This window comes from Misgurnus anguillicaudatus, chromosome 25, assembly GCF_027580225.2.
Source record: "Misgurnus anguillicaudatus chromosome 25, ASM2758022v2, whole genome shotgun sequence".
NCBI lineage: Eukaryota > Metazoa > Chordata > Actinopteri > Cypriniformes > Cobitidae > Misgurnus > Misgurnus anguillicaudatus.
The window spans coordinates 22,035,317-22,047,763 of NC_073361.2; the positions used below are offsets into that span (position 1 = coordinate 22,035,317).

The window sequence follows — 12,447 nt, forward strand, 5'->3', positions numbered from 1 at the left end:
ATCATTATTTTTATTATAAAAAAATCATCCCTTGTTTATCTTCAGTTCCTCACACAATAGTTGAAGACATATTTTAAAACAATATCATGCAGTCAAATTATGTTCATTTAATTAAAAACATATTGTGGGTGTGGCGTTAGATGAAAATGCAGTCATGCACAGAATATATTAGGCAGTGGGTACACAAAAGTAAATGTACACAAATGTTATACACATATTTTTAATACAGTGGAAACTGCATTAACATTAGTATAAAATACAATCATATTATTTAAAAAACAATCATCCCCTAATAAAAGTCCAGCTAAAATGAAAAACCTAGTATAGCTCCTGCACAGCCAAGCCTGGCGAGAAAGAACATGGACGAATTCCAAACTACGTTTTTGGGCCCTTGGAGGGCACTTTGGGAAGGGGGTGCCCCATAAACCCTCACTCCAGATTAAGAGAAAACGCTGTAGTTTTTATTGCTCTATTTTTAGCGCCCACACATTGAGACACAATTGCACAGCTCTGATCTTTGAAGGTAATATAAGGTATAGGGATACTCACTTCCAACTGGAATTCTCCCCATATGTGACCATGCAAAATGAGTCAGAATGCGCACAGGTTAATTAAGACAGGCAAAACAATGGAAGAAATGTCGGTTTTCACAAAAATAAGGTTATTAAGCTCTCGTAGTAATTAAACATCTACAATGATCTACATTTGCACAATTTCCGAGATTTTTATGATGCACTGTGATGCTGATTTGAACGAATCTATATTGATGCATAAAAATAAAAGAATTAACTTTAAAAACAGGGCTCCAGACTGCCACCAAATGGGGGCATTTTGCCACCAAAATTTCAGAGTGTGCCACTGAATTTTACATCCAGTCGCACATGTGCGACCAGTAAATTTGATCTTTTTTGTGATGTGACAATGAATTTCAAACAGCACATTGTACTTTCTGCATCTATCATTAAAGTATTTATTAGTAATACAGTGGAAATTAGTAGAAATGTGAATATTTGGTTAGCATGTTGATTTACGATGTGTGCCCCTACATTTTCTGGTTGCGCCCCCTAAATTTTTCAGTTGGGGGCCAGTTAGTCTGGAGCCCTGAAAAAAAGATTACATTAATTATCCGATGTCCATCGGAAGTAAATAGCGTATAGGCATGTGCAAAAGAAAAAAAGTGCGGGGTTCAAACTTTCTGGCACCAGGGCATGCAAATCTTTCTTGGCTTCTGGGACTTTTTATACTACAATTTAGGAGTTTTTCATTCCCTTTAACAATATTTTTCACATTTACCTCAAATGATGAAATGACTATTTACACTTTCTGTCACTGTAACACATATGGTGAAATGAGGTACGAATGGATGCATAACATTTTCAAAGTTTGACATTGGAATAGAGTGCTGCACGGATGACATTTTTTTTGTAGTCCAACCCCAAAAGTTAGCAGGACACTGGTTCCCTCACTAAACAGCCCATTATTTTTCCCATATACTTTTGGATTATCGCAAAGAAAATAAGCTCGGTGTTTATCAAAAGTTAAAAAGATAATCACAAATAAACATGACTTTTTATGAATCTTAAATTCTAAATGAGGTATTTTTTTATCTATTAAATGCATTTAGACTTCAACATTCATAAAAGTTGTGTTCATTTGTAAAGATTATCTTGTTGGACAAAACGTACATGTCATGAACTTTTGTTAAACACAATACACAATACTCTACCATTTGAAGGATTTATCACCAGGAAATGAAAATGATCCCATCTACTAAATTTTTAACACTTATCTCCCAGTCCAGTGTTTCAGCCTCAGATCCGTGCTAACCGTCTATAAAGCACCAAAGTGCAGTACGGCCCTGTAATAGTGTTTCAGGTTCAGCACAACTTGCACGCGCCCCTCCCCGTGAACGTCAACATGTCCAAACACGTGAGTCCTGTGATAGCCAAAAACACCTCGTTTGCATTGTGCAGCATCGTAGTGTTTCTTAGATAGTATATCCTAAACAGGTGATAAGGCATTAAGCAGATGAGCATGATGAGTACAAAGCAAAAGTTTTTCATTTGGACCCAGAACTCCTGCTGGAAGCGACTGCTAGGTCCGTACTTGCGTATCAGTGATGTCAGAATGATCGTCTGGACACAGGCCTGAACGCACGAGATGACCACAACAACCATGCATAAGATCACATTTAGAGCGTAGATGGTGGGATTCTCCAATTCATTGTCAAAGTTGAAGCACTCTTCATACGACGTGTTATTATTATTTTTACCATACTGGGTTAGCACGATAGGCACCATGACCAGTAACAAGACAAACCATAACGCTGCACTCGCGCCCAGCGCATGCAGCCGTCGATAAAACTCTGTGCGCTTGGTCTTCTTGTAATACTGGAGGAAACGTATCATGAGGACGATGGCGTATATCAGGAACACCACGTACATGTGAATGTGGACCATGGCACTGACCGCTTTGCATAAGCCGTGGGGCAGATTCCAACTTTTTTGTATGAAGTAGTACAATCTGAAGGGTACAGTGAGCAGAAACATAAAGTGTGCGACTATCAGGTTGAGGAAAGCGATGGTGGTTATGGAACGAATGTTGCTTTTTAACAAACTCATCATCAAGGTTAAACCCGTGGTGCCCACCAGCAGCACGAGGCTGTAGATGGTGATCAGGGCGATTCTGAAGGGCTCCGACAGATGGCTGGTGGTCATGTTGGTGGTGTTGGGAGTCATAGTGGTGTTCGGAGTCATAGTGGTGTTCATTGTGGTCCCTATTGGGAAAAAATGATGAAAAATAGTGTAGTATACTTTAATGTTTATTACAGTAAACTGTAGTACAAATCTGTAGTGTTTTTGAGCTTACCATAGGAAAGTACAACAGTTTATCAATTCATCATAGTTGACACTACAGAATACACACTTTACATTATTTGAAGAGTTCAGATGCAAAACCCTGTGGATCTGCCATGTTTTCTTGTAAAATAGTAATAGTAAAAAAAATTATCAGACTCGTATGCTCAGCAATTTCACTTTAATGCCAATGTTATTAGTCAGTAATTGAAATTTTATTCACAAATTCACTTTAGTCATTTCATTGTTAATTAACAAATTTGACTTTTGTCCATGTTGTAAGCTTATTTGGCAAAAAAACTCTACTTCTGAAAAAACATATACTTCTTTGGAAAAGACATGCAAAATCATTAATGATGCAACTAGAAACATTGCCAGTAATGAAAGTCAGAATGAAAAAATGAAGAAACTCAAGTTTGAATGTGATTCACGGTCGTTTTTTGATCCAATTTGTCTTGTGTGCACTTTTTTGCATCTGAGCTCTCATTTGTTATAACTTTAACAAAGCATTCACATAATTTGTCTGGTAAATGTACTTATCCCGCAATAGTTAGCTTGTCCGAAACAAAGCATTCACATAACTCGTCTGGGTAATATACTTATGCCGCAATAGTTAGCCTGCCTTCCTAGGACTTTTTCCTCCTGACTAAGGGGCCAGTCACACCAAAAGCGATTTAAACACTGGCAAACGCAAGGCGCGACGCACTGTCTTTAAAAAAAAAAAGCAGTGCGACGCGGCTTTTCATATTGCTAAGCAACCACAGAGTCAGTTGCCTTGTCAATCAAATATTGAAGCGTGAGCACTCTTTTGCTGTCATATTAGCAGAAACTTTAAAAAGAGGGCGTTTGCTCTGACCTTGTTTGAGGGTTAGATGTGCACAAACAAGCAGGAGAGAGTGAGCCAGTGGAGTCTGGTTCTTCAAAGCAACTGTAAACTTCCCTCACCAGGCCCGCCTCTCCACTCATTCGATTGGACAATGGAAAGACGCAAATGACGTCGGGCGGTTCTCCACTCTCAGCGCTCCTTCAAAAAACGTGTGCGCGGAAGGCGGCAAAAAACCGCAAGGCGCTTGCCGCGCATAAACAGCGCGCAAACGCGCCCTGCCCATAGAATATCATTCAAAAAAGGCGCCTGCAACTGCCATCAACGCTTTTGGTGTGACTGGCCCCTAAAAAGCCAGGAGTTTTTTTTCTCCTAGGAGGTTTTATCAACCCCTAGGGAGTCAGCTGACATTGGCTTAACTTAGCACTCTTGTCTATACGTTACATTATTATACGCTTGCTAGTACGGTTTAATCTAAGCCGCTATACTCCGCTCCTTATTTTTTTGTTTTCTCCTGCATTTATTAATGCAAAGCTGCTTTGAAACAATGAAACGATTGTGAAAAGAGCTATAAATAAATTAAAATAAAATTGAATTACAGAATTATTTTTACCTCTGCATAGTGAATATTAAAGTATACTAGCTTTTTATCAATTCACTATAGTTGATAATACAGAATACTACAGTGTATTTTAGTATTTTTGTAGTCAACTGTAGTACAGTTCTAAGTTATTGTCTAGTGTTTAATAAAATTGCACAGTATTTGTATCAAAGAACTGTACAACAGTTTATTATAATAAATACAGTACACAAGTATTCTGATTATAGATGATACTACAGGATACTGTATACTTTAGTATTTGGGTCAATGACGTGACGTTAATTTTTTTGTGTTCGTATGGTTCAATTAAATGTAAAAGGGTTAACATTTCAAAATAAATTTGCAGATTACTTGCATACATTCTCTTGTTGTTCTAAAATTTCTGGTTTTATTTCAATTTGACAGAATATTTGGTGGGTAATTGCAAAAACGTCAATGTGGTGTAACCGATCTGAGTCAATTGGTGTAACTAGTATTTTTTTTAAATGAAAATATAAATATGTTAATAAAAATGTGTGGAATAAAATATAATCATCTAGTTTAGTGTAATATGACTTTTTTATATACATTTGTTAAAGATTATTTAGAAAACAGAGCTGTTTTCAGCATATGTCAGGAGAAATATTACAAAAAGCATTTAAGGGATAATTCACCTTAAAATGAAAATTCTGTCATCATTTTCTCATCCTCGTGTTGTTTTAAACCTGTATGAATTTCTTCAAAAGAAGATATTGAGAAATGATGGTTAACACACAGCAGATAGTGACTTTTGACTTCCATAGTAGGAAAAAAATATTTTGGAACTATTGTGATAAATGATGAAGTAAAATATTTTGATAAATGATGGTAAGCACACAGTTCACAGTACCCATTAAATTCCATCATATTTTTTATTCCTACTATGGAAGTCTATGGTCACTATCTGATGTGTGTTTCCCATCATTTCTCAAAATATATTTTTTTGTGTTCATCAGAAAAAAGAAATTCCGTAAGGTTTAGAACAACATGAGGATGAGTAAATGATTACAGAATTTTCATTTTAAGGTGAATTATCCCTTAAAAATTTACATTTAGAAATAACTAATAAAATTATATTTTAAAATGATTTTGCTTACATGCCATCAAGGTGTATAAAATATTTAATGTTTCTCATTCTTTGGCACAATTGCCGGTTACACCATTTGACATTTTCAGGTCCATTCAGTCTTAACTTTTATAAAAATGGTGCAAATTATATTTTTTATTGCATAAAATTAACATAAATACACTATGTGCATTGAAATAAACCTGATGCATGCTTTTAAAACTTTTAAAGTTTTTTTTTAAAGATTTTTGAATTTCTCATCTTGCCAAACTATTTTTGTCACCGAACCATTTATTAGTAAATTGTAGTGCAGTTTCTAGATCAGTGGTCTCCAACATGGTGTCCGCGGGCACCAGTTCCCCGAACAGAGTCTATGAGTAGCCACATTCTATTAAAAAGCCTCAATTTTAGTATTTATATATAACATATTTAGCTTCTTTTATGTGTGTTAACATTTTAAACAATGATAAAACATACAAGTAAAAAATAAAATCAAGTAAAACAATACAGTTTTAAGTGGACTATATCAAAAAAGTTACACGTGCAAATTGTTTTTTCCATTGTGGTAGGCGGTAGCCCTTTCTCACAAAAAGGTTGGAGACCCCTGTCCTAGACACTGTGGTGTTTTTGATCTTTGCCACATAAATATTAAGGTATACTACAGTATTTAGTTGATCAATTCTCTATAGCTGCAATAATACTACACATTACTGTAGTATACATTAACAAAGTTAATTAATTACTATTTCACAAAGCACTAAAGTAAATACTACAGTGAATGCTTTACCTAACTAACTAACTATGAGCTTTATAGATTTTCAGTACTTATTAATCTTTGTTGTTAATGTTTGGTAATACCAACTCAATTGTTCGCGTTAGTTCATTGTGCAATTAAAAATACATTAGCAAATGCTGAACATGAACTAATCTTTATAAATGGTGTACGCATTGTTTGGTCATGCTAGCTAGTATGCATATGTTCACAAACACATCCTTATTGCAAAGTATTACCAGTAACACGTTATTTTTACTCTCTTTCTCAAAGCCATGAAGAAAAGTGAGAATGGTAGATTTCCTTAACAAAGTGACAAAGAGAAATGCAAGCTTACATACCCTGAAAAGAAAGCAGAAGTTCGACAAGGAAGTTTGGTGGTTGTGTCTGCTGCATCTGCCTCTCCACTCAGGTCTGCAAGTGCTATTTTAGAGCATGCAAAGAGGCGTTTCATGATTTAAACTCTGACAACTCAGGTTTGGTAGCCAACCTCAAATAGCATTCAAATAACACTCACACATTTCACTCTGGTTTAAATACTGCAGATAACAGTCGAATTGAATTGTTTATTCTCTATTTGATATATGATTCTGCTTTTAGCTGAAACGACATGGTTTTAGCTGTTTACTTACATTGGTAACAGAAGTTAATGACAGAATTGACTGCTCTTTTGTGCTTCTTCTGAATATTGTTTTTCTAATCTTAATAATAGGGCATGACATCAGCTTTATTTAAGCAATTTTTATTTTAAATGCATAAATAATTGTTTGAGAGTAATTTAAAATAAACTATTATATTGAACACAAAACCCACCCAAACAGTAAAATTTAACACATTTGGCATTAATCGTCAATACAGTACATTACAGTATAATACACACAGTACAGTACACAGCAACGGGAACGCTTTTTTTCTCTTTAACCCACATCTCTCTTTCAAATACGTTTTAATATGTGTTTGAAGTGGAAAATAAAGGATACTGGAACATAAATTAAAAAAGGTGTGATCTGTATGTCATGCAGGTGCAATGTGTTGTGGTAAGTACCATCACATTTTTTAAAGGAAACAGATAACCACAGACATATCAACTGCACCAAGGTGGTTTTTTTCCAAATGCCACATTTAATTTGACACCTTTGGCAGGGACTTTAATGCAAAGTAACTCACATTGTTTTTGCATAGGTTTATGGTATTTAAAAATTTTGATCAGTATTTGCATTTCCTACAGGAATAACGTCACAAAACAAACATACCTATATTAGGGGTAACTATATTTGTTTATCGGGCTTGTTTATCAGTATGGCACATCTTTAGTATATTTAATTTTACACAAATAAAAATGTCTTTTTGTTTTAAAATGTGTTAACTTTCAATGGCATTTTTGACCACTAAAAACAGATTTTCTTATATAAATTTAATTCACCCAGAAGACACAGTCTTCCTCTTACCAGATGCAAGTCATAAATCTTGTGTAATATTAGGAAACACAAGCAAACGGCTTTACGAAAAGAACGAGCATCAGTCCTGTTGGTGTGCTGGTACACTTTTGGTGTGTTTGTATTTGTTTTGCACCTTGTAAAGATTAGTAGGACTATGAGATGTCCGAGTAAACTGTCATCTGAGGTGCATCTTTCTTTTCCGTCCGATGAAGATTTGCTTGGAGGTCAAGATATGGGTCATTATGCTCAGTAACATGAGAAAGATGGTCATGGACATTACGATGACATAGTGACTAATACTGCGACAAAAAAAGAAACACAGTCAGACAATTCATCTGAGCGGTTAAAGATATAAAGATAAATGATCATAATCTCACACTTAACAAATACAAACTAAATGTGAGAATGAATCTTTTTAAATGATCTTGGTGCACCGTTAAGCTAAAGTGATTGTTTTGTGATTAATTGTTTTTTATATTAAATCATCCTACATAAGATCTGATGTCTCATTGGTTAACCCACCTAGTGCCTATGTCAAGCCAGCTTCCATAATCCTTTACCAAGAAGAAGAAATGCTGCAAGAATAAAAACATTATGAAAAGTGAAATAAAATAGATATTTTCTGGTGTTTGTTTTTTAGCACAAAGTACTAGTTGTGATCTTACCAGGGCCATCAAGTCTGAAATGACCAGCACTACAAGGAAAAGGCTACAATAAAACAAATACAGAGGTAAGAGTTACAGTATATTAATGCAACAATAAAATAATACAGCTGGAGTTATACACAGAGAAGAACAGGCTCAATATCACACAGTAAAGAGCTTTATCTCAGAGTCGTTTCCTTTAGTAGTAGTTTTGCATGTTGGTTTGACACATCTCGTTCGAAACGCTCATGCGATAAATTTGGTGAGTTTTATCTTCCAAACAAAAACATAATGAAACCACACAAGCATACATTCACAGGGGCTCAACCACACTTTATAAATATAGAAGATAGCCAATATGTTCTCATTACATGGGCGTTTCTTATAAATGTTAGATTGGAGTCTAAAAAAATGTCTATCCGATCAAGAGAAAAAAAAACTTTCCTATGTAATTGTCACTGACGTAAAAAGTGTGAACCTGTGTACACTCACCTAAAGGATTATTAAGAACACCTGTTCAATTTCTCATTAATGCAATTATCTAATCAACCAATCAGATGGCAGTTGCTTCAATGCATTTAGGGGTGTGGTCCTGGTCAAGACAATCTCCAGAACTCCAAACTGAATGTCAGAATGGGAAAGAAAGGTGATTTAAGCAATTTTGAGCGTGGCATGGTTGTTGGTGCCAGACGGGCCGGTCTGAGTATTTCACAATCTGCTCAGTTACAGGGATTTTCACGCACAACCATTACAAAGAATGGTGTGAAAAGGGAAAGACATCCAGTATGCGGCAGTCCTGTGGGCGAAAATGCCTTGTTGATGCTAGAAGTCAGAGGAGAATGGGCCGACTGATTCAAGCTGATAGAAAAGCAACTTTGACTGAAATAACCACTCGTTACAACCGAGGTATGCAGCAAAGCATTTCTGAAGCCGCAACACGCATAACCTTGAGGCGGATGGGCTACAACAGCAGAAGACCCCACCGGGTACCACTCATCTCTCTATCACTACAAATAAGAAAAAGAGGCTAAAATTTGCACGAGCTCACCAAAATTAGACAGTTGAAGACTGGAAAAATGTTGCCTGGTTTGATGAGTCTCAATTTCTGTTGAGACATTCAGATGGTCAGAATTTGGCATAAACAGAATGAGAACATGTATCCATCATGCCTTGTTACCACTGTGCAGGCTGGTGGTGGTGGTGTAATGGTGTGGGGGAGTTTTCTTGGCACACTTTAGGCCCCATAGTGCCAATTGGGCATCATTTAAATGCCACAACCTACCTAAGCATTGTTTCTGACTATGCCCATCCCTTAATGACCATGTACCCATCCTCTGATGACTACTTCCAGCAGGATAATGCATCATGTCACAAAGCTCAAATCATTTCAAATTGGTTTCTTGAACATGACAATGAGTTCACTGTACTAAAATGGCCCCCACAGTCACCAGATCTCAACCCAATACAGCATACTTGTGCCCTGGATGTGCATCCCACAAATCTCCATCAACTGCAAGATGCTATCTTATCAATATGAGCCAAGATTTCTAAAGAATGCTTTCAGCACCTTGTTGATTCAATGCCATGTAGAATTAAGGCAGTTCTGAAGGTGAAAGGGGGTCAAACACAGTATTAGTATGGTGTTCCTAATAATCCTTTAGGTGAGTGTACATAACTATATTATCAGTGATGTATAAAGACCTTAAATAATAAACGGTATTAATATTATTACCTCAAAATGAGACGTTTTTATCTACATACACCGCGGGTCACCTTACTTGAAAGTCTCCAACATGTTTCTAGAGGAGCCCTTAACGGACAAACCATTCTACAGTGCTACATTTTCTCAGATTACAACATGTTTGTCCTGTGGTAGCTACCATATGCGTTTTAAAATTGAGGGGTGAGCTGTTGGTTGCAATATCAAAATCTCACTACTAAATGATGCCGTTAAAATTGACACACTCCACCTTTAATATCCTAATGATTTTTTAAATAAAAAAATATTATTTTGACCCATAAAAAGTATTGTTGGCTGTTGCTACAAACACACCTGTGCGACTTATCACTTTTGTTTTGTGGTCACTATATCAAAGTTGAAAGTTGTTTTACTATCAGTCAAAGCCAAAATGCAACACCTTAAAAAAGGTGTTAACAGTTTCTGCTATACTGCAATGTTAAATACCTTCGTGATGAGAGCCGCGTTGACACTTGTATGCTTTCAAATGTGCACATCACAAGTATAAATGGAATTAAAACCTGAAAAAAGACACAGTGGAGGAAAGCATAGAGTAAATATACAGTATATTAAACACGGGCCACAAATATACATACGTATCTGAAATCATTTAAAACTACAGGTAAGTATGTGAAACTTGCTTTATGTGGCAAACAGTTAATCTAGTTTTTCCTTGCATGATTCCAACCGATTACCGTTCTTTTCATTAAAAATGTTTTAATTAAAAAGTTTAGCATGTGTGTGAAATGCAATACCTTCCACATTAGAAGTCCACCCATGATGAAAGGATTGAAGACGGTGAGAAAGCAATATACAGAGGCTGGATCAAAGCTTTGAGGGAAGATAATGGCATATTTACAGTCCAATCCTATTTTATAGCACTGATATCCTTTAAAACCACTACTACTGACCGCTTACCTGTTGATGGACGCAATGTTTCCACAGCCAAAGAATGCAATTACTATGAAAAACACCTTATTAAAGTGTTAAGGAACCACATTTGTAAACAGAAATGTAAAATATATGTAATAAACTAAACCTATTTCTGTATTTCGAAAGATACAAAAAAGTAAGATCGCCGAATGTCATCCAGTCTCAGCTGCCTGATTTTGGTAATGTCGATACTTTCAGCAAAATCAATGCTGGAGAGCTGGAGAAACAGAAATGATTAATGTTAGCGGTCTGTCTGTTCTTAAAGTGGTAAAATAAGACAAGTTTACAGAAAATAGCTTTATTCACTAATGAAAAGAGGAAAAGGAAAACATTTCACAGTACAACATCCTGCAGAGTTTAAAGAGAAAGTCCCTAGTGAAGAGCAGATGTCTCATGGGAATTTTCATCTTTTTTACTTTATGCATTTTGCAGACACTTACGGTAAGTTCACACAGGGCATAAGCTTGAACGCTTCCCATTCACTTTTAATGGGTGACGTCAAGCGTTGCCAAACTGAATTGCCGTCACTGCAGTTGTTCGCGGAAGTTGAACATTTCTCAACTTTTCAAGTGGCAATGCGTGCGTCAGCCAATCAGATTGCCTTATGCAAATAACCTAGGCAAGGCTAGCCAATTACGTTTATGTAAGACCGGAGCATGTGTAGTGGCCACTGGGATTGGCTGTCGGCCACGCTTCAGACAAGCCTTCCATCAAGTGTCAACGCTTCTATCCCGTGTAAATGTACAATTACAGATCATTCAAGGTACAGCTTTATGATGTGTGTTCCTTTAGTAAAGTCACACCACTAGGCAGCCATGTTTGCAATGCCTGTGTACAGTTACTTCAGTCATGCAAGACTAAAACATACTTGAATGGGGAAAGACAGATATCTCCAAAATCACAAAATGAAATATTTCTGGCCAACAATTAAACGCGAGATCATTGTACCTTAACTCTTGTTTCATAAGCCTATAGTGCACTAAAAAAAAAAAACAACAACACTTGCTTTGGCGGTAAGGCGATACTTCCGTCACCAGAGCAGCCATGTTGGGCGTTGCATTGTCCTCTATATAGTAATTAAGAGTGCTCAATCTTGTTATATTTAATATCTTTGGGTTTTATATGAAAATTGAACCCATGCTAGTGTCATGTTTTACTAGCTGACATTACCTCAGCCCTGTTTGATCCTCTGTGAGTGTTCATGGCTTCCTGCTCGATATTGATCCATGCAAACATAAGCCACGACAGCACTGGAGGGAAGAGAGCCTCGTACCTGAAACAAACAGAAACCAAACGGCACCTGTTATGTCAAATTCACACTGATCCAATGAACAACCAACACCAGCAAACCTCAGTAAGTCACAGTGATCCAACATACAACACCAAGATGTTGGTGTTGGTTGGAGTTTGTTGAATCAGTGTGATGAACCTTTACTAAACAGTCACGAACAGAGTTTTTTTGATTTTGGCTCAATCATTCAAAAAATATTTGAGTGTGATTAATTATATTTTTACACAAGCAACACACACATCTCTGCTACAAATGAACATTAAGGTT

At 36.3% G+C, this 12,447-nt stretch overlaps 2 protein-coding genes across 3 annotated transcripts in view; both read right to left on the minus strand.

The window, feature by feature from the left end:
* gpr141 (G protein-coupled receptor 141) lies at positions 1–7,846 on the minus strand. Of its 2 annotated transcripts, XM_055181439.2 has the most exons (3): positions 7,708–7,846; positions 6,477–6,558; positions 2–2,776 (listed from the first exon to the last, which is right to left on the minus strand). In XM_055181439.2, exons 2-3 carry the CDS (start codon positions 6,529–6,531, stop codon positions 1,878–1,880), a joined length of 954 nt encoding a protein of 317 aa, XP_055037414.2. In that variant the 5' UTR covers positions 6,532–6,558; positions 7,708–7,846; the 3' UTR covers positions 2–1,877. The 2 variants fall into 2 exon arrangements, with proteins under 2 accessions (XP_055037416.2, XP_055037414.2); XM_055181441.2 differs by lacking the exons at positions 6,477–6,558; positions 7,708–7,846 and adding an exon at positions 4,933–4,998 and having other exon boundaries at positions 1–2,776.
* Positions 7,736–12,447, minus strand: part of pign (phosphatidylinositol glycan anchor biosynthesis, class N) — a 22,758-nt gene continuing 18,046 nt past the window's right edge. Inside the window, exons 22-29 of the mRNA XM_055181436.2 lie at positions 12,060–12,162; positions 11,020–11,106; positions 10,875–10,930; positions 10,712–10,787; positions 10,404–10,477; positions 8,240–8,282; positions 8,097–8,149; positions 7,736–7,873 (exon numbers count right to left, since the gene is read on the minus strand). Coding sequence (XP_055037411.2) covers positions 7,750–7,873; positions 8,097–8,149; positions 8,240–8,282; positions 10,404–10,477; positions 10,712–10,787; positions 10,875–10,930; positions 11,020–11,106; positions 12,060–12,162 — 616 coding nt within the window. The 3' untranslated portion in view covers positions 7,736–7,749. The remainder of the gene's footprint in view (positions 7,874–8,096; positions 8,150–8,239; positions 8,283–10,403; positions 10,478–10,711; positions 10,788–10,874; positions 10,931–11,019; positions 11,107–12,059; positions 12,163–12,447) is intronic.

Excerpts from the sequence above, each read along its gene's own strand:
- gpr141 (XM_055181439.2), bottom strand. The coding sequence starts at position 6,531 with ATGCAGCAGACACAACCACCAAACTTCCTTGTCGAACTTCTGCTTTCT. Across the intron at positions 2,777-6,476 it reads ACTTCTGCTTTCTTTTCAGG|GGACCACAATGAACACCACT; the intron begins GTATGTAAGCTT and ends TTTTCCCAATAG.